Source organism: Ochlerotatus camptorhynchus, unplaced genomic scaffold (genome assembly GCF_037179485.1).
Source record: "Ochlerotatus camptorhynchus isolate MF236.1 unplaced genomic scaffold, CSIRO-AGI_Acam_v1.1 ptg000344l, whole genome shotgun sequence".
Classification (NCBI taxonomy): Eukaryota; Metazoa; Arthropoda; class Insecta; order Diptera; family Culicidae; genus Ochlerotatus; species Ochlerotatus camptorhynchus.
Window position 1 is genome coordinate 1224626 of NW_027040832.1, and position 22873 is coordinate 1247498.

The 22873-nt window shown below is 39.6% G+C and overlaps 1 protein-coding gene across 3 annotated transcripts in view; it reads right to left on the bottom strand.

Annotated features, from left to right (window-relative positions):
* The window catches only part of Usp32 (Ubiquitin specific protease 32), a 63703-nt gene that overhangs the window by 15281 nt on the left and 25549 nt on the right, over positions 1-22873 (bottom strand). The window contains exons 3-11 of one of the 3 annotated variants that reach the window (XM_065231188.1): positions 15256-17918; positions 14880-15191; positions 14370-14590; positions 2302-2957; positions 2073-2236; positions 1798-2006; positions 1383-1568; positions 683-1318; positions 280-607 (exon numbers count right to left, since the gene is read on the bottom strand). In XM_065231188.1, coding sequence (XP_065087260.1) covers positions 335-607; positions 683-1318; positions 1383-1568; positions 1798-2006; positions 2073-2236; positions 2302-2957; positions 14370-14590; positions 14880-15191; positions 15256-17918 — 5320 coding nt within the window. In that variant the 3' untranslated portion in view covers positions 280-334. Of the gene's footprint in view, positions 1-279; positions 608-682; positions 1319-1382; positions 1569-1797; positions 2007-2072; positions 2237-2301; positions 2958-14312; positions 14591-14879; positions 15192-15255; positions 17919-22873 lie in introns of all 3 variants that reach the window. The other 2 variants (XM_065231187.1, XM_065231186.1) reach the window with 2 other exon arrangements.

Genomic DNA, 22873 nt, shown 5'->3' on the forward strand with positions numbered 1-22873 from the left:
TCTGGTTTGGTGAAAATTGAGCTATTTTTGAATTTTATACAAGCCTCATTTCCCATACATTTTACCATACAAATTTTAAAATTCTCCCGCAAATCCAGATCGTTACCAAATTTGTTCAAATTTAGCACAGTTATTGGGAATCTCAATACAGATCGAAAGAGCTGTGGGTTGCGATCCACCATACAAACTTGTCATATTATTCCTATGGCGAAACTGCCCCACGTTCCCCTATATATTTAGAGCCTAATATTAAAAAATCCCCAACTGTCCAACACTCACCTAGCGTGCTTGCGCCGAGGCCACGAACGGGACCGGTCAGCGCGGGGGCTATCTTCTACATAAGCGTGCACATCTTCTTCAGCTCGTTCTCGCTCTCCTCGAACTCGGCCAAATGTTCGGGCGGAATTTGCTTCCCGTCCACCTTTGGCAAGTAGGGCTCGTAGTCCAAATCGCGTCGCTCGTAGAACAGCAGATAGGCCGTGCTGGGATCGATCTTCGGTCGGGTTGGAATTTCCCGACAGGAGCTGTCGTTGTAGCAGTACCACGAACCATTCGGATTGGCCGCATAAGAGATGTAGTGACCACCGTTCAGCATCCCCGAATGGCACTGTGTGGGAATTTTGGATTCAGAGGTCAGTTCTATGTGGCGATGAATAAGTTGGAACCTTTAATAGCTACTTACCACAGCCGCGTACAATTGGTACTTCATATCGAATGCGTCCCGTTCGGGTTTCAAATGGTGTTTGTGGAAGTCTGTAAACTGTCCATCAATCACTGGTGTTTTGGTTAAACTCGACGAAAGCAATCGCTTACGTTGACCTTTTGATTTCATACTCAAGCGACCTTTCGCCCTTCCTGGACTATCATCACCGGTCGTGCTTTCCTGTCGAACACAGGCCACCGGTTGGGTACCGATAATAGCTGGAGTAATACTATTGCCATCATCCTGATTATTCACCGCATCATCTTCATCTTCATCACCCTCATCGTCATCATCATCATCATCACCAGCACTATCACAGGTTTCTTCTTGGACTTGATTGATCGTGCCCGTAATCGACGAGAGGGAAACTTCATCGCTCACCTCATCGATCATGGACATTTCCCGGTCAAATTCAACAATCTCATCGTGACAGTCGTGATTTCGACCGTCGTTGGTGCCACCCCCTTCCAGCAGTTCCTTGTGCCGAAGAATGGTTTCTTGGGGTACCGATGCCAAATACGGCGTTGGGTCAAACTCGTCGTAGGGGAAATTGACCACTTTCTGAGATTTAACCCACTTGTTGTTTACAAAGTTAAAGCGCTTCAGGTGGACAATCTGCAGAAAGAAGGTGAGAAATTGATAGTGGATTAAAATTTGACAGACATTAGGGGATACCTACCAGCACCGGTGGCAGTTTCCAGATTTGCAATTTCTTCGTGGCCGGCTTTTTCTGTTTGCAATGCGAGCAATGGTACCATTGCTCTAATTTCTCCTCCGACGTGAACGCTCGCAGACAGTGGTCCAAATCAACGGGTTCGGTTTGCTGCTTCCGGCAAATAGCTACCGATTCATGTTCGGTCCAAAGCTATGAACATAGGGAAATTTAGAGTTTATCAAAAACTTGTTAGGGGCTGTCCATAAACTACGTAGACAGTTTAGGGGGGGGGGGGGGGTTGACAATTATCCACGGCCCATACAAATTTTAAAATTTTTGTATTGACAATTGTCTACGCAGGGGGAGGGAGGGGGTCAAGAATCCCAAAAAACTGTCTACGTAGTTTATGAACAACCCCTTACGGATAGTGGAGCCTTACCCGCTCTCGAGTGCTTTGATACCGCAAATGTAGTGCCGTTGGATCCCAATCGATGGCGATCTGTATGTTGCTGGTGTTGATCGACCGCAGCGAAGGGGTCGGTGATGATTGCATGCCATCCAATGAGGACGTCGTCGAGCTTCCGTACGTTTTCCTCCGGAAGGTTGGAGTCTGTTCCCGCGAGGAAAGATTTGGCGTTGAGCTATTGCCTGCAGAACGAATTGAGAGAAGTTTATATGTTTAAGTTGTATTGGAGGAGGATAGTCTAATTTTACTTGATGATGGTCCCGAACAGGTCAGTCCTTGAAGAAGAGGCTCATCGTTACAGGGGATTTCACAACCACGGCAAAAACGGGACCAGGGGCAAAGGGCGCAAATACGACCTCCACTGGCCACGGCTCGAAGCGTGAATGGGAAGTCGTAACCTAGGCTATCATCACTGAAAGAATCGAAAAATAAATTAGCGATCCGAATCCTTCTATTTCCGTGCACTGAGGTACTAACCAGTCAGTAGCATGATTCGATTGATCTGGTGGTGTCGGTGGAAGAGGACTGAGCAATCGTGCTACCTGTAGCCAGACCGAGCAGTACAGTTCCTTGTTGGTAACACCGTCGTAACATGGTATCAACAATGGTACTCCGAATAAACCCGGTCGGGACTTGTGATGGGACAGGAAGTACGTATCCTGCCTGCTGAGCTTCCGGTGAACTGCTATCAGGTAGTTACACTTCTGTTGATTGTACATTCCGCTAGTGCTTCCACTACCCGCACTGGGTGGTCGCTTAATTGCACTTAAACTGAACGAATCCCCGTGTTGGTGTTGGTTTGGCTGCTGTTGCTGTAGATGATGATGCTGATGGTGATGATGGTGGTGGTGGTGGTGGTGGTTGACGTCGGCATAAGGAAGCGAACCACCGTAGTCGGTCCCGTGGCCATTATAGATAATATCACAATCGTTGCAGGGCGTTTCCTGCTCGTCATGTCCAACAGCGGACGCGTTCCAACTGCTGTCGACATTGTTCAGCAGATTCGTTGTCGATACAGTTTTCCGGTTCTGGTCCTTGTATTGCGTATTCATTGTATACGAATTAGCACCATACTGAGTAGTATCGCTGAAGATGAAGGTACTATCCGGGCTGGCACTGATTTCGGGAATGTTCTGAAAGGTTCCGTAAAACTATGTCGTTAGTGAAACAAAGTGCGTCAAGCTATGACCTATTTTTAGAGTGTCAAACAATGGTAGAAAATTGCAAACATTGTATGCCCCCTGAAATCAGATTAGAGGTGAAAATTAAAAGCCGCCTATTTTAGTTTGGCGCAGATGAAAATAATTTAAGCGTTATCTAAGAAAACCCAAAAGCGGCAAAATACGTTTAATGAACTATTCAATAAATTACTTGATTACTTTTGAATTAGTTTTAAGCGTTACTGAAAACTTTGTTAATAATATCACACCTTCAAATTTAAATGGCTACAATTGAACTAGGTATTGTAAAATAACTGTACAACAGCTTGTTCTGGAACTAAAAGCCTGTTCAGTTTTAACACACCCCCTACCATGTTTGCCCCCTTAAAAGACTTTTTAAAAGAAAAAAAAAATCGAGGCAGCTTATTAGGCTGGAACAAATCATAGGTTTTACCTTTGTCACCTCCCTAAAAAATTAGTGAAAACCATGAAGGCGAAAAAATGTGTAATTTTTGTTTGTTTATGGCATGGCAAAATTGTAACACATTGTTTGATCGCTTGCTCATAATCTGTATAATGTTTTATTTAAATTAGCCGGAATAAATGAATACTTTTACTTGTTCAACCCCGTAAATGATCCTCCTCATGAGACAGCCCAATGTTTCCTTGCATTTGACATCGAACCCAGTTGGCTGCTTCATGCATAGCTTTCATGTTGCTCGTACAGATAGGCCATCTTCACGTCGAAATGCTTAAGGGTCAGGTTTCGCTTACTCGCAAAGGCCAGCAGAGTCCTCAACGTAGTTTGCTTTGTCACATGGGCAAATATTTCATCGTAGTCCTGTCTAAAGTTCTGACTGAACCCCTGAGTCACCAACCGTGCATTGTATTTCACCATCTCGTGAGTTGCACTCTTCACTCAATACGTTGCTTGCACGCAGAGAAATATTTTTTTTTAAATTCAAAAGGATATCTTTTTGACTCAGGGTATAATTTTTTGTATTGATTCAAATATATTATTCGATTAACTCAACGAAACATATTTTTGAATCAACAAACCGGTTGTAGAGTCAATAATTCGTTTGTAGATTCAAAAATTTTGTTTATTTAATCGATAACAAAATACATTAAGCCCTGAAACAAAAATCCACTTTTCTGTGTGTACAACTGTCCGTTTCCTTAAAGCTACTTGGTTCCTTAGACAAAAGGTCATCAATTGCAAAAATCTTTTCGATCAGCTTTTTCGGTACAACTCCTTTGGCCGACCTCGTGGAACGCCTAGCAATCTCGTCCAGAGGAAAACCTCTAAATGACTATTCCATTTCAGATGCAGGGCCTTATTACGGGTGTCACTTCACGGTGAAAACGAAGTGAAGTGACCAGTTGTCACTCACGGTGAAGTTATTGCCGCGTAAATCAAATAGGAATCACTGCACAGTGAGTGATAAGTTGTCACTTCACCGTGATGTAACATCGGTAATAAGGGCCGCATTCTCGTACAACGTGGTGTCCAAGTTCGGATCCACTTCTTCACCTTCATCATCATCAGTTTCTGATTCTGAATCCGTTTCAGTAGTGCCGAGCATGGCACTCAACCACAGTGAAACTAGCACCATTCTGTCGTCCGTACCTTGTGCAAACTTTTTCTTCTTGGGTGACTTCAATTTCTTTCCTGACAGCTTCAAGATCAGTGGTTCTTTTTCTGGATATTTATTGACCTTTGTTGAATAGCTCAATCTACTGAACTCCCAAAATTTGGCATCCCCGCTGATAGCAATCCACCCTAATAAACAAATACCATAAACAAACGGTAGGTAGCCCGGTTGACTACCCCACACATGGTTTGAATGATACTCCGAACACGCCGTTAAGCTCTTTTTATGGTTATTTTTATTAGGGCAGTCATTCTTCGTATCAAAGATACGGTATGCTTTCCACCAGAGTTGCAACCTATCATAATCACAATCGTCAAACAGCTGATGGTACAATCCTATCATTGTTGAAGCACTCTCCATGACCATTCATCAAGTTGACGAAAGAAGTAAAAAGCAACTGGTGAATGTCGTCTTCGGTGGTGATCCATCACCGATCTGGTCAATCCCGAGAATCACGACACTCGTCTGTGCTCGTTTTGAAGCAGTTGCTGCTTTGCTTGCTTATGTTGGTGTGTTGGTTAGTGAGCCCAATAGCTTCCGTTTAATTTTGTCAGCTTTGTTTGTAACTCATACAGACGCATGTGCCGAGACGAACGTGGAATGCGTAGGCATTGTTTTCATTTTCTTTTGTCGTTTCGCTTTTTCTCATCATCGTACTTCAGAAGTCTTCACTGTTTTCGTTGTGCTTTACATCATTAGCAACGAGTGTTACGTTTTGCCTGTGAGCAGCGACCATTACTGATGATTGTTGTTTGCCATGGCTCTACCTCTCACTGCGTGATAAAACCTTCTGTCAGCGATACTCGGTTGATGCGTTGACGAGTGTCGAGTGAGTGTCATGATATTTTGCATCACTGCTTTCCACCCTTCCGCGTAACCAACGAATACCAGACTTCGTTGCCTTCTTGTCCAGCTTCCGTCACTTCTCTAAACGTAAATGTACGTTAGATTTTTTTATATAGGGGAAATGGCTCTATGGATCTAAGATTGGGCCCATCGCTAAAAATCTGCTATTTATCAATTTTATCTAGATGAACGCGTCATTGGGACGGTACTGTACTAATGGATATTTTTGATCGCTATTGAAAATTTAGTCGACTGCTGAATTTATGTATGGGCCCAAATTAGGGGCATTAAGGCTGACATTACATCCATTTCCCCGACCTATATCATTATTAAGGAGACTTTCAGCCCTGGGCTAGTTCGTCTCCGGCAATGTGCGTAAGATGGCTGACACTGGCAAACGTTTCTGCAGATAGTTTGTAGTACAAATCGCTTCGCTCCAGTACTTCTTGTCGAGACCCAACTCTGTCTACTAAACACACACACACACACCTCACCATCTCTTTTTTTTCGTCGATTTTGTTTTCCGTACTGAGTACTAATGCTACCGACGCCAGGCAGGCACCTTCCTCATCTGGACCATACCACCTATCGACCCATCAACTCGTGGACCGGGGACCAACGGTTTTAGTTACCTTCCGAAGGAAACCCCGACGGCGCTGACTGCTATCATCTCTACTTCATATCGGTTCTTACGTTCTGCACCGGTGCCGTTTACTGTAGAATGATTCTAATCTCCGCCAAGTATCACCAAGTAGCACCAGAATACTCTCCGCCTCCGTCCAGTCGATTTACTTTCGGAGCTCGTCCGAACTGGTGCTTCGTCATCTCTGATCTGAGGAGCTCGGTTAGATTAGTGGCAGACGCTTCTGCTTCCTAAGTATGGGTTGACTCACAATCCCCTCCAAAACAATCGCATTACTTGCTTATAGCTAATCTTGATCCATTTCTTACGCTACCATCCAATTCCGTAGCATCGATGAGGGTGTCGGTGTGTCTGGTCTCTCGTTGTTGCATGTTGCAACATCAAAATCGTTCTTTTTTTCTGTTACGGAGCAGATGGACGCGGCCGGCAATGGTAATTGTCTCTTTGGTTGGATTCTGATTGAAAAGCTATTCATCTCGTTCAAGTGTTCGGAACCTCAGGGAACACAGCTTTCACAAGATGTGAAGTGTCGAAGATTGGAATGTCGCACATAGAAGTAACCTGGCCAAAATTATTTACTGCTGTTTTGGATTATATTAGACATGAAAACAATGTAAAAAGTAGTTATTATAAATTTTGAGCCATAGCCATTGTAGAACATATGGTATTCAAATAACTCGCAAACGGCAACCAGATGAGTTCTCACCACTAATGTGTTCAGGTCAACTTGAAGTCTCATTCGTCCATCGAATGTTGATCGAATCACTCAGAATTTGACAATTTTTAGCAATGAAAAAGTAGAAAAATACTTAAAGATCACATTTTATCGAACAAGCTAAAACATTAAAATATTGAGACCATTATCCATCAACTAATTGACATTGAATACAAGCAACTCATTTTCTGAGAAATATGGAGCATTGACATTTTGTTTACGTCTGGTAAAGGCTGTTACTAAATACAGGTATATCTCGATATAACGTAACTGTCGCTTTTCACTTCCATCGTCGATTTCTCACAAGCAACAATTCAATCACGCAAAGTAACAATACTATCGGACAGGTGAGGCAATCCCCTATCTAATCGTAATGTTAATTTGTGTGGTTGAATTGTTGTTCGCGAGAAATCGACGATGAAACTCAAAAGTAACAGTTACGTTATAACGAGCAACGAGGTATACCTGTAGTTGGTTTATGAAAAAAAGTAAGAGGTTGTATCCAACACATTACCGTAGATTTGACGTCGAATTACGTGCTCGGTATCAATATTTGGATCTGACACCACCACACACGATGATTGAATAAGCACCGTTCGGTGAGACTAGATTGAACTCGATTTTGAAGTCTGTGCACGTTTTGCAGACAATCGGTGATAATTTTTATCACCATTTCAACAGTTGGACATTTGTGTAATTTTCGATAGGGACCTATTGAGAATTGATTAAGCAGATGCGTAGAAAAATTTCCAATGGATTGGTTTGTTAAGAATTAAAACCTATCCACTATTGACAGAGTTATGAGTGGTCAAAACCTGACCACTTTTCGTAACGCGGTCGATTTTGGTTTTTTGAAATTGCACCCCCAATATGTTGCCGAAAGACGTAATCCTACGTAAAAAATAGCTCTAAATAATGTCAATGTTTAAACACTTCCCAAAATGTGTCAACCGATGCCACTTCATGCAGCATATAGTTAAGTATACAACCTAAATAAAACAACGTAGTAAGACTCAAAAACAGTTTTTTTTTTCTTATTATGGCCAGCTTTTTGTGTTAGAAATTCCTCTGTGTGTCCCTCGACTGGACTACGAGCACGATTTTCTACCATAATGCGTCTTTGGATTTCTCTGCTGGTGTCATTATCGGCGGTCACCAGTGAGCCCAGATATACGAACTCGTTTACCACCTCGATATAAAACCGACCTTACGGTGGGAGGCTAACATTATGTTCTCTTAAACCTCTTCCTCTCATGTATTTTGTCTTGATACATTAATGATGTACATTTCTGCGGAAGGTGCGAGCGTTGATAATATCGGAGAAACAATTTTAGAACGTGATCGATTTGGTTTTCTGTTAGTAATGAAAGTAAACTGATTTTAAATTACACATGAAGATTTGCGCTCCTGCGTTCGACCAATTGGAAGTTCGGCAATTGTTGCCTCCGATCCCGATAGAACTGCTTTTGTGAACTTACAACATATCTGGAGATCAAATCAGATTCGTCAAAAATCCAGTTTTTCAGTTTCAATGTGAAATTTATTGTTATTCATTAGCGGTGCGTATCAGCAGATAACACTCCACAGTTTAAGGTCTTTATTAACAGATTCCTGTGGTATATGATTCGTGCCTCACAACTGTATCTCGAATACCGAGCTCCATCGTCGATGCCATCAGAAGTTTATGTCAACATAAATTCGAGAATGGCTCGGCCACACATACAAAGGGGCAGAAACGAAAGCTACAAACAAGCGCTGGATTGGAAACTGACAGGACATCGCAGCAGAGGCAGATCCAGGGGCTCATAAATCAAGAAAGTTGACATATCAAGAAAGGGGTCATGGTAAAAGCAAGCACTAGCCCAGGATGGAAGCTTTTCACGTTGGCCCTATGTGCCACTGGAGTTGCGCAAGATACTTGAGCTGAGTTGAGTTTTATTGAATACATAATTTCCATGAGCATTATAGGTAGGTAGGATATAGATAGGTAAAATAATGAGAACTACATAAAGACTTTATGACTGTAAGCTTGTCTGCGAAGACCGGTAGATTTTCCGTCGGGCTCTACTGGGTTTATCCTTTTGCCTTGTTATTTTTTGGACTTTGAGATACCATGGTCTTGTTTCAAAGTCCACTGGATTTAAGTAAATTGAGCTTTAAGTCGATATTGAAACCTTTGCGTATCCAACCTTTTCCACCTAAACTAGCCAGTACTGCTCTCACTGCGTCGTTGATAAATGATTTTGATAAAGGACGTTCCAATCGATTAGGAATTGTTTTAGTTTTTGATTTTGTTAAGGTTGTGCATAATTTTAGTTTTATTAACGGTAAATATTTGGGTCAAAACGGGATTTCAGAAAAGGGATCTTCAAACAGAAGCAATTTCTAATTGATTGGGGATTGTACCTTCAAAATCGGTCAAGAACTGAAAAAATGGGAGCAAAATAATTTTTAAAGAAAAAAAAAAGGTTGTGTCCTAGACACGACCGCAGTATGACGTAGAACCTATCTATCTATCTCTATCTAGGATGCATGATATATGCATTAAGGTTAACATCCGACGTCCCTCCTTTTTTACATATTTTGCAGAAAAAATACATCCGAAGACTCCTTTTTTAGATATTCTGCACAAAACATACTAAATATGGAAAAAAGGATGGACTTTGGATGTTAATATAATTTCATGTATAGAGGTACCAGATATGTTTTACAGTCAGTTGTGTGTAATTCACCAACTTAATATCATCGAATATGTCTTTTAAGCAAATTTTTCTCAAATTTGAAAGCTTTGGTGTGGGAAGAAATTAAGGGAAAAACTTCTGTTTTTACTGATAATTGTGGTTTGTTTAAAATTTATTTCCCGGAAAAAAGTGATCGTCAAAGTTCATGTCTTTTTCGGATTATTGTTGGGGGGGGGAGAGGTTGTTGAGGGGGGGGGGGTTACATAAATTGCTTTTCCTCATTCCTCATTGTGGTCACGCCCAGTGATGCCACATTTTTTCTAATATCAATCTGTGTTTTCTTCGCCAAAAATCTTTTTAATCTGTATCTGGCTGACAAAATTCTGTAAAAAATCTGTATAACTTATTTATTATTCTCAGTGCACATTTGTTTAAATCTTCATTGAGTACATTCATAGTTATGAAGGAGTTTGTACAATGCAATGATTAGAATTTTGAAAAATGACTAAATTTTGCTTTCTAATGATTTTCTAAAAATCTCGAAATCCTACCATCTTGATTTTTTTAAGCGTGACATGGTTAATTAAACAAACAGAAAGGGACACTAATATCCCTTCCAACGAGAAATTAGAACATCTGAACATCAGAAATCAATTCAAAAGATTCCAAGCTCTTAAGATAATACAATAATATTTTAATTACCGAAAAATACGATTTGGGTTTGATGCTCAAAGATTGAATTCAAGCTGCTCAAAGGAAAAAGAAGACTATTTATCAGAATAAATAAATATCAAAAATTATAACACTCCTTCACCACACATATTTTTTGATTTGCACCCCAGCATAGTCGACAAAGACATAGTTCTACGTCAAAATACATACGTATTGTTAATTATTTAGACTTATAAGTGTAAGGTCCTTTAAATATGTTTTGAAGATCTACCGCACTAGATCATTCCCGAAATTTTTCAAATTTGGCTGAAAATCCTCGTGGTCTCTTACCATCAATTTACCTCTAGATTCTCTGTTATGTTATTTTTCAGTTCAATTTTATCAATCAATCAAACAATAATCCATTAGTATTCCGCAAAAATATCATTTTAGGACAAAGTCTGCGCATTTTTGGTAAATAAATAAGTAATTTTATCAAATTTTGACACAAACTGCACATCACTTGGAATGTGTTGTTTTTGTTCAGTGCCGATAGCTTAACATTTATTCATTATTAACATTGAATTATTCTTTAACTAATCATGTTTTTATTGCTTCATGCCTGAAGTTAACGATTTACATAGTTGGAGATGTTTACCGTCAAATCATCTTCTCATCTATCGTATAAAATGTCTGATATTTGACGTTAAGCATCTCCATCTATTGAATTGTTCCCAAGTTCAATATACAACAAATTATATAAATTTCCATCAAACTACCTACAACGACTAGTAAACAATACCACCAAATTATAACATAACTTTAACCAGTGAATAGAGTAGAAAATGTGCACTGAGTTAAATAATTCCCTAAAATAGGTACCAAAATAAAATCGTAACTATAGACAATTTACACACAGTTTGGCAGCAACACATGTGTCAACTAAATTTACAGTAAGTGTTGCTAAATATCATTAAAGATCAATGTGTTCTGAAAAAAAAAACTATAGTTTTATGTTAAAAAATGACTACATAATGATTCATACTCTTTAATAATATTTAACAACTTTGTTGATAGATAGGTGTTCTTTTCATGATTGCAACATTTCCAGGCCAAATAGCAAACTAAAAATGAATTTCAGACTCAAACTTCTGCATGAAATTTTGCGTAATTGTTCGCTATGGACTAGATTTCCTACAACTTTGTCTCAGACGATTAGAAGAGACGTTTTTCGTACTATGTTTTATTGAAACAAATCGAAATGGCCGAATACCACTCTAAATTTGAATAATTACCCATAGAGCAGTTCCAGGCCAAATAGCGAAAAAATAAACATATTTTAGTTTTGTCTCTCAGAACTTCATGAAACTTCGCATAATTGTTCGCTAGGGGCAATGGACCAAACAACAGTTTCCATTAGGAAGGCACATGGTATTTTTTTCCAATAACAAAATTAATTATTTTTATCTGAAATTCACATAACAAGATAGTTCTATGTGATAAATTACATAATTTTCATTGGACATATAAGGTTCATTACCGGCGTCGGTGGTGTAGTGGTAAGCGAGACTGGAATTTTTCTGAGGCAAAAAAATCGCTGGTCACGTAAGGGAAGTAATGGGTTCGATATGGCAATCGATGTCCGCCGGTGATTGGCACTAGATTGCGGACCGTGACCGACGTTAAGGTGTTTCGCTGGGCCACTTCGAAACTTCTACGATACGTACCACAATAAAACTGTCAATCAACGTTTGTACTCAGCATTCATGAAGATAGATGAACTAGCCTATGGCTAAAAATCTCTTAAATAAAGATAAAAAAAAAGAATGCATGAAGTAGCAATTTTAGGTGAAATGGGGCATTAATTTCTGAGATATGTGTAATTGAAAAGTTCGAAGTGGAATCACCTTAAATAAAGGAATGATGTTCAGTTCATGTAATTTTGTGGTGCGATCCCCAATTATGAGATCACATGAAAGTTTTGTGAAATTATAATAGATATCTTCCATTGAAATTGTGATTTATTTTTTGAGTGTAAGTTAGAGCTGACATTCGGCCATTTTGAATCGCGCCTAATTTTTCAAAATGACATATTCGAAATTTAAAAAAAAATCATTGCATGAAACCGGCTCATCTAATCGAAAGACGTCTAAGACACAGTTGTAAGAAATTGAATTGCCTTTTAAGAAAAATAAATAAATAGGGGAAATGGATGTAATGTCGGCCTAAATGCCCATTTGGGCATTTACATAAATTCAGTAATCGACTAAATTTTCAATAGCGACCAAAAATATCCATTGGCGCCGTCCCAATGACGCGTTCATTTAGATAAAATTGATAAATAGCAGATTTTTAGCGATGGGCCCAATCTTAGATCCATAGGCCAACATTAGAGCCATTTCCCCTACATTGAAAAAATAATCACAAATTTTCGTTAAAAAATGAAAAAAAAACTGTTACAAACTTAAATAACAAAAAAAAAGCTCAAAGAAAAATTTTCAAAGATTGCTAACTGTTGAGAAAAGTTAGCATTTTTGATAAGCTTTTAAATAAACATAAATGCTCATTACAGCTAAAATGCAATTTTTCGGAATTATGAAACTATGAGATGTAATAATAATAATATTGTTTATATATCAGATGCAAGAAAAGCAGGATAAGTTTGTATATGACACACAAAACCCGCCAATTTGACTTTCATAGGGCCACAATTAGCAATTTCAGCTGTAATAAGCAATCGCTATGAGTGAACAATCAGCGATCATAAAATCACTAATTGTGACCCTAAGCGTAACTGACAGGTTTTATGTGTCATACACAAATTTTACCTTCTCTTCCTGCATCTTACAAATAAAAATATCATTATAATATCTCATAGTTTCATAAATCCGGATAATAGCATTTTAGCTGTAATGAGCAATTGCAAGCTTGAATATAAGTTTTAAAATACTAAAAATGTACGTAACGTTTTAACAGTCTATTTTTTTATGATAATTGGGTTTTTTTCTATTTTCTTTCTGAAAAGGTAATCCAGTTTCCTACAACTTTATCTCAGACATCATTTCGATTTTATGAGCCGTTTTCGTGCTATGTTTTATTGAAAAATGTGGAATACGTTATTTTGAAAATTTAGACGTGAGTCATAAAGGCCGAATTGCGGTACAAACTTGGATTATTGCCCCTAGTGAACAATTATGCGAAGTTTCATGTAATTCCTAGACAGCCAAAAAAATCGATTCGTCAAAGTTTCATGGAAATTGGAGTATGTATACACGGCCAATGAGATCAACCCAAAGTTAGGTCAGGTTATCCATAATCGCGAAAAGTGCAGGAACTCAGCGATTATTTTTCCTCATGTTTTCCTGTTAAAAATCTGCCGGAAAATCAGCAAATTTACGAAAATTTTACTCAGTCTACACGGTAAGAAAAAAGTACCCAACGGAAAGTTCACTTTTACCTACTTTTGACTAGTTTGTCTCCTTTTCTCCTTCTAATGTTGTCAAAAACGGAGAAGCAAAACCACCCAACAGAGGTAGTAAAGTGTGGGAACCCAACGTTGAGTATAATCATATTTACCTACTGTTGGGTACAACTAACTTACTTTTGGTTAAAAAGACAGTGGAAAATTCCATACGAACTGCACACAAGTAAATGAAAATTACTTTGACCCGCTTTACCTACTTTTGGGTTCCTGCACTATAGTGCCGAGATGAGTGAAAAGAACTTAATTTTGGGTACTTTTTTCTAACCGTGTAGGAGTAGTACTAATAGACATAAAGTATCCAATCTTTATTTTTCTCATATCCGGGATTTTTTTCCTGGAAAAAACATGAGGCAAATTTTGCGATTTAAATAAACTCAAATTTGGGTCTAAAACTAAACTCAAACCAAACTCAAATTGAAGTAAACTAAGCTCAAATTTGGGTCGATCTCATTTGTCGTGTAGGTCGCGTCTGATCGATTCGATAGTTGGCGTGGAAATAAAAATTGTTAAAATCAAAAAAGCATCCCTTTTTGTAAAGTTTCTATACCTACTTTAAAAAAAGGAAAGAAAATCATGAAGAAAGAACACCTATCTAAAATAAAATAAAACTACACGCTAAGCTAAATCTACTAAACTTATATACACAACCATACCTTGAAGCACAACATATTCGGGGGCATGCAGAGTGTGTTGCCGAAGCACCGGCTTACCTTCGATGCCGTCGTCGTTCCGGATGCTTTACGGTTACCGTTGATGGCCGCTCCACCAGAACCGGGTCCAACTTTCGTCGGATTGTCGCCGGGACCGGACCGACGACCGGTGATGGCCACTGTATCGTCCACGGTGGTCGACGACGAGGACGACGAGGAAATTGTCGTGTTGAGCGACGTGGTCGTCAGCTGGTTCGGTTCTATCGATGGTAGTAGAAGAGCTTTTTATGGTAAACGATTCGGGAAGAGGCATAGTTTCGTTTTCGAAAGCGCGGTGGTGATGGCATGGGTGATGTTTTTTATGAGGGACGATAGGGATGATGATAGAAATGTGGGAAGGAAATTCGGAGAAAAAGAGATGAATAACGAGAAACAAAAATGTTACGTTAATTACATGTAACCAAAACACAAACAAAACAACAGCACACGATGGCAGTGTGAGAAATGGTAGTAAACGTTACAATCAAACAATCAAAACAATGGAGCTGCGCATCGGAAGCATCGGATTACCTGGTGTTCGCTGGATGTCTTTGAGACCCTTCTCGATGTTGATGGCCAGTTCAGAGCCAGCTCGAGATCTTACAAGCATGTTATCGAATTTTGGCAGTTCGTACACGTACAACTCACAGGCCGTACTGGGTTTGATTTTTTGCTCATTAGGGAAAATGCATCGAATTTGGGAATTGGACAGTTCACAGATTAGCATCAGTTCCGGATCGAGAGCGCACAGTTCGCTCAACTGTTTCTTCAGATCCCAATACTTTACTTCCGAGTTCAGTCTTAAACCGTATTTCACTGGTACGGATCCATCCAGCATAGTAACTGAAATAAGTAATTTTCAGTTAGTTCTTCTGTTGAAAATTTGATTATCCTAGAGAATACTCACCCAAAACTTCACAGTAGGTATAGTTCTCAACCGGGAGCGGCAAACTTAGCAAACTGAATGGATCGAATCGAACCGAATCGCGACCACACCCCGTACAGGTTACCTTCGATTTCAGCTGGCCATAGAATAGATCCACAATAATACTCTGATTCCTCGCATGATGTTGATTCCAAGCTTCGGCTGCAACCACAACATCCGCTCGACCATCCGAATCCTTCAATTCGCTGTACGGTTTCTCCATAACCCGATTCAGATCTTCGTGCAGGGCATCCAACAGCCAGTCCAATAATTCCTGCGAATCATGCTGTCCTCCGCCGGAGAACTGAGGGGCATGCTTCGTAACGCAGAAGCGCAGTTTTAGGGGAGCAATCGATCGCTGCGAAGCTGTCCACACTTCTCGGAGCAATTCAGCGTAGCGCATGGCGAGTTGGCCTTTGGTACCGAGTTTGTTAGCCATGTTCAGTTCGTACATGTGCATTCGTCTGATGAAATACTGAGTCAAGGGTTGAGTGTTGAAGAGGACTTGTAGGGCCGCATTCATGAAGCAAGTGTTACCAAGATTGTGCAATCCTGTAGCGCCGGGAGGGTGCTGAGATTGGATTGAGGCGATCGTACTCCGCCGTTCCAGATTGTTATGACTGTTGCTGTGAGCTAACGTGAGAGAACCGAGTTCTTCGGGCCATGTTAGGTCCTTGTTGCGGATTTCCAGGAGGATCTGATCATTGTCACCGATCGATAATTCTTGGAGAGTCAGGATGTCTTCTTCTAGAAGGTAGGGGAACTCACTTATGCCGGTTGGAGTCGACACTAGGTGCCATATCCGAATATCTTCTACTCTGAGTTTCAGTCTTTGGCAGAGAAATTCAGCAACCTGCTTGACTGTAGCAAGTCGACTGAACGCTGCTGTGTAAGCGAGATACTTTTTTGGCGGTTGTAAAGCAGGTGACACGGAAGTATTTGAATAGCTTCCACTTGTCAGTGCACCGTACCCACCGGAAATATTGCCCCATGCGCTATTGGCGTTTTGCTGCTGCTGCGGAGTTGGTGCTTGATGCCGTAATATCCGTAAATTCAAAGGATACAGTTCCAACTCTACATCTCCTGTGCTGAGCGGTTGAATTACTTGCCTCGGGAGGGGCAGCGGTCCACCATACCACTGAGAAAGGGCTTTCCAAAGAGAATCCGGGACTAATTCAAAATCTCTATGCTGCACGAGAGTCAAATCCCGTTTCAACCTTCCGCCTTCTCCGGTCAACGTTGGGATCTGTTTGTATAGAATCGGAGCTATCAGACTATGGTTGTCTATCATTCCGGGAGGACCACCCGGATGCCTGCCACATGATATTCCGCTACTACCCGATCCCAAACTAGACGAATCTCCTGCATTAAGTAAATCTCCCATGCTTTCCGTTGAGTTGGAAGTGAAGCTTTCATCACAAATTATTGCTTCATCGACTCCAGCAACGGTGGCGACTGCATTGTTCCTACTGATGGCATAGCTGGACGCAATTTTACAATGTACGCATGAAGAGTTCGCAGACGGCTGAGTATATTGCGACCAATGGAGCCACCAGTCAGATGATACCAAATACCAGAATTGGCCAACTTTGTAGCCCCTCCGCACCTCCCGAGCCAACCATCCCCGCACGATATCGCCTTCTAAGTGCTTACATTGTGGTCGCAGTCCTAACACGATATGGCAAACTTCAAACAACAGATCCAGAAACGGTTGAACCAAGTTGGTACTACTTTCAATACTCCAAATAAGGAAATCCTCCTGAGTAAACTTGAACTCCGGTAGCGGATCAGGAACCGTTACGCTTTTCTCCGTGTCAACTACGCTGAGCTCATTTGCTCGCCGATACAACTCATCCATAACATGACTACTGGTTAAATTTTTATAACACGATGCATTCGTTTCTTTGGCTACAAACAACAGAATGTCTACCATCTTCCCAACTTCTGTGAAATTCAGCACTCCATCCCGATCGATATCGAACACCTTGAAGCAAAATTTACTCCTCTCTACATTTGGTCCCCGACAGGCTGCACTTACACCGCAGCACAACTCCTTGAAGTCAATGTGACCATCATGGTTCTCATCGAACGCCAGAAAAACCCCACCGAGGGCAGCTTTGGGCACCGGAGGACTTATCAGCGGTCCGAGCGATTCCAAATCCAACTGCCCCGTCAGTGCTAATCCTTTCAACAGCCAGAACACCTTCTCCAAATCGCCTATGTCCTGCTCTTCTAAATGCGTTACGCCGGCCAAGCTCTGATAGAAGGTAGGAGTTTCCAACTCAGAACTAAGATTGACACATGCATCTTGGAGCAACCATTTGGAAAGCACGGTTGCCCCTTTGTATATCTGGATCCACGATTTGAACTGTTCAAATGTGACACGATCGTTCAGACCGAACAGGGCCACCGTGTACTTGGGCAGGCTGTTGCTTTTGCTCACTGTTACTGGATTGTTGTTATTGTTGCTGCTGTTGTTACTACTACTATTGCTAATACTACTGTTGTTGTTGTTGTTATTGTTGTTGTTGGTGGTGGCATTCAGAACGTTGCTTTGGTACGTATTTTCGATCTGTATGGCTTTCAGAAATTCTTGTTTCACGATGTGTGTGCCAGCTTCGTTGCAGTACAAATTCCACAGGAATCTGCGGAAGGAGATCAGAAACAACAAAAAAGAAATCAGTACTGGAAAATGCCCGCTGCTGGGAACATAATATACTTAGTGTACGGTGGGGCAAAGCATCTCACGTGACAAAGAATGTCTCTGAATTTGTTTCCCAATTCGAAAAATGCGATCAAAAATAGTGATTTACAGTGACCATCTTAAAGAAATAAGTGACCAAATAGTAACTTATAGTTGTAACAAGGTGACGTAAGAGAAGAAAAGTAGTCGATGGCACACCAAATAAATTACATCAAGTGCAATCTGCTTTGTGGGGCCTCATAGCCTAGTCAGTAAAGGCACGGTATTACCAAGCCGGAGGCGGCGGGTTCGATTCCCGGTCCGGTCGAGGGAATCTTTCGGGTTGGAAATTTTCTCGACTTCCCTGGGCATACAGTATCATTGTGCTTGCCACACAATATACAAATTCATGCATTGGTATTGGCATCGAAAGCTCTCAATTAATAACTGTGGAAGTGCATTTAGAACACTAAGTTGAGAGCACGCAATAAGCTAATATGCGCTAAGCAATAAGCTTGAAATGCGAATAAGAAGAAGAAGAAAGAAGAAGCAATCTGCTTTCAAGGTAGTTTTGAGGCATTTTAGATTTCACGTGAAACATGAGATAGTTTTGAGTAGAATTTCAATAAAAACGCTGAATTGAATCCAAAGTAAATTTTAATAAAAACTCATAGGAATTTCCAAGGGCATTCTGCGGATAGTTTAATGAAGTTTGTGGGAGAAAACGAATAAGGAGCATAAGTCATTGATTTTTTTTGGAGAATACTGCGGGATGAGAGAGATGTTAAAAGGGGGATTACAATTAAATCTAAGAATAACTCCAGGAGATCTTTAAAGGAATTCGGAAAAGAATTCCAGGGGCATTTTTCAAACAAACTATGAGAAGAAATGCAAATGAATTCTTAGGAGACTTTTAATGTGAGTAGAATTCCAGGGTTGTTACGAGAAATTTGAAATCAAATCCGCGCGGGCTTTAAATAAAAATCGTGCCAAATCCGCACGGACTTTATATCAAAATCGCGTAAGTCGACCGAAATTTGACTTGCGCCCAGGTTCTGACGAAAACAAGAAATAACCTAAGATATAGAATTGAAGGAGGATAACAAATAAAGTAAAGGAGACTTATGTCAGCGATAAACGTTAATTTTTTGTCAATGATATTTTTTTATATAATTCGTTTATTTTTCCAGGCTAATTTGCTGTAACTTTGCGGAGCCGATATTCATTGATTAGATTACAAAATTATTTAAAACTAACGTTAGTATAGTGGGGGGCGATTACTCGCGGCTATCTCGAGGTTTAGGGGTAACAAATTGTAACAAATGGATGGCAGGGTGGGGATGTGAACACAAGGTTTGGAGAGCAATGTGCTCTTGATCTCGAACTAAGCGACACTCTGATGAAAAAGACAAACATGGGGTACACCGATGGGCAGCTAACAACTTGGGAGAACACAAGATGACACTAACTACTAAATCATCAGATTCATCCGTTTTAAAAACACATAAATTAAATTCAAATAGTCGAGATCTCGGCTCGCCAAGACATCTCTAACGGGTATCGCGGGTTGTTTTCCTCGGGCCCTGAGGGATGTGGATAACTCAGATCTGGCAACACGGTGTAGGGTACATGACCAAACAACAAGCTCGATATCGTTATAAGCACTGCCACACGCACATAAATTGCTGCCTGAGAGCCCAATTCGATAGAAGTGCAAGTCTAGCGAGAAGTGATTGGACATAAGCCTTGATATAACGCGTATAAAGTCGCGGCTCATGTCCAACCCTTTGAACCATGGTTTGTTCGACACCTGTGGGAGAATAGAATGTAACCAGCTTCCCAATTCACCATCATTCCATTTTTGTTGCCAACTGATGAGGACTTGCTGACGAGGATTTGTCAATGATATGACAAGCACTTATTTTATTGAATGTATGCATCAACACACTAATAATCTTCATTAGCATTCATTTTAGCCACTTTTTTCTTTTCTGATTTTTCCTCCTGCTCAATGTTATCTTTTGCTTCAGAAGAACTTTTAGGAATGATGTTTCTGGATTATTGGATGTCATTGTTCTGATTTCTTTTTCGATCAAATTAAAAATATCTTCTTTTGCCTTTCTTTTCTTTCTGATCTCTTCTTCTTGTCTTTTAATGTGGTGTCTGACTAACTTCCTTTCTTTTTCTGAGCTTCTATTAATTAATTCACCTTCTTTCTTTTGTTCCTGCTTAGTTTCGTAAGATTTCCTCGCGAACTTGGCATTCAAAATTAAGTCCTTCGAAATAACAAATTTGGTTACATCATTATCAAAAAAATGCATGCCACTCAAAATGTTTTTACGGTTATTGAAATGCTGTTCACTAAGCCTAGTTCGGTTCTCTGGCATCAAATTCTTGGATAGTGAAAACTTATTTCTAATTCTGCATTGGAATGCGATACGCATGTTACAATGTTAAACAATGTGCTGAGTTCTGAGAAACTTCCATCTCGAAATAAAGGATCCAGAATTTCCAAATCACAATCTGAATAAAACGTTTGACCTGCAAATTTCACACTTGCAAGTACGAGTTATTCGTGTATCTCAGATTTGTCTGATTTGAAATCAATTATTTTTGACTAAACGGACGATTTCCTTGTTAGAGTCCTTATTAATGATCCTGCGAACCTTGAAGTTACTGACAAATTGAACAAATTCATTGGGAACATCTTGGGCAAACAAATACGACACAAAAGATTTCGCGTGTTCTTTGACATTCTTATTCAATTGAGATGATTTGAATTGATTTTCAGCAGCATCAAGTATGGATTTGAAAACAATAATTTCTGAATCCTTAAGAAAATTGTCTTCTTTTAGTTTTTGTTCCTGATAGCTTTTGTTATTTTTCCTGGACTGTAAACTCTTGACATCATAGTGACCAAAAATGAATGAGTAATATCATATATGTCGAAAGAGAATAAACTCATTCGTCTCAAGAAACTTCAGCAAAATTTTCCGTCTCTTCTTCTGATCCTATCACAAAAAGAACCTGCTCTTTGATATCCGGTAGCAGTAAGATCAACTGATGTACTAAGTTACCAACTCAACATCAGTCAGAGCTTAAAAAGCAAGCTGCTTTGTCGCTTTAACCGCCCTGGCCCTGAGAATAAATTACCCTGGCAATGAAAATAAACAGACTCATGGTAGTTTACTCATTCTTAGAATATGTTTTATGTTTAACGTTGGTATATTAGTATGTTAATCACATGGAGACTTATAAATAAAAAAAAATAACGGGTGTTCAATAAAACATGAGAATGATTTATCTTGTAAGAGCATCGCCACTAAGTTGCGTCGTACGGCTGACCAGGGCCCCTTCTCCAATATTCAATGACGTTTTTTTTGAAGAATAAACATTATGTTTTTAATAAACAATACTGAATTCGTTGGAAAAAAAATGTTTACTACCTATATGACTGAAAAAATTCTAATTTTTTATTGAACACCCGTTAATACAAAATTCAAACTTTATTGAACACATCCGCGCCATAACAAGCAAATCCGCGCCAAATCCGCGCCAGAACAAATCTGATAAGCAAATCCGCGCCAAATCCGCGAAAATCGCGAAATTCGCATTATTGTAACAACCCTGAAATTCCAAGGGATGGAGGGATTAAAACGCTGAAGGCCCACGCACATTAGATCCGAATCGGACGCGTTGCGGCAAAGTGACAGCTAAATCTATTGTCTAACTGTCAAATTTACGTCAACGCAATGGAAACGGATCTAATGTGGGTGGCCCTTGAGAATCTTTCCAACGTGTTTTTTGCTGAGGAAAATTTCAAGGTATTTCCGAGAAAAATTCAAAGAAAATTAAAGTCGGAGGAATGTTTCAACGAAATTTCTAGGAACATTTCAATGAAATTGCGAGAGAATGCTAAGTATGTATATTCTGGAGATATTTATTAGAGAATTTAGAGAAGCGAGAAGTTCAATTTAAATTTCATGATAAATCTCCATTGAATATGGAATGGTCTATTCTGAGGATTTCGCATGAAAATGAAATTCTTTTGTAGTTTGAGAAACTAGCCTGATGCCCACAATACTTCCCATACAATTTTAAAACTTCCCTTAACTTTTTTGGACTTCCAATTCCTTAATTTTCCTAACGATCATGAATATTCTCTAAAGTTTACAAATCGCTTTCCTTAAGTTTTCTAAAGTTTTAGCAGTTTTCATGATGCTTGTTGTATTGCCCTTAATTAAATTGAACTGTCCTAAAAATTTTAAGTTTCAGTGAACTTCTGTACTTATGTGAAGACCTCAATATTTTTTAAACATCTCTAAAATTTGCTGAAATTTTTTGGAGCTTACTAAACTTCTTTGAAATGCTCCTGCATTCAACTAATGTTCATGAATCTTCCCTTAAGTTTCATAGACTTCTATGAAGTTCTCGAAATGTTTCTGAAGATCTCTGCACTTCTGTGAAATTTTCAAAGTGTTTCTGACATTTCTGAAACTTATTTAAGCTCCCGCAATTTTCTTGGAACCAAAACAAAATAATTAATATAGTAGTCTCTGATTTTCATTTATCTTCTCAAGATTTTTCTGAAGTTCATCGAACTGCCCTTAAATTATCGACACTAATTCATAACTTCTTCAATATTCTAGACTTTCCTGATGTTATTAACACTACCCGAAAGATTCCTGAATTTCCTTGAAGTTCTCTAGACTGACCTGCATTTCTCAGAATTTTTTATAAGAACCCGCAATTTTACTGAAGTTAATTGAATTGCATTGAAGTTTCCACAATTTTCTTTAAGTTTTATAAAATTTCATTATCGCTCACGAAGCATTGTCTTAAATCGCTAATTTTCCCTAAACTTATCTGGACATCCCTGAAGTTGTATGCTTACCTGAAGTTCAACTATTTTTTATC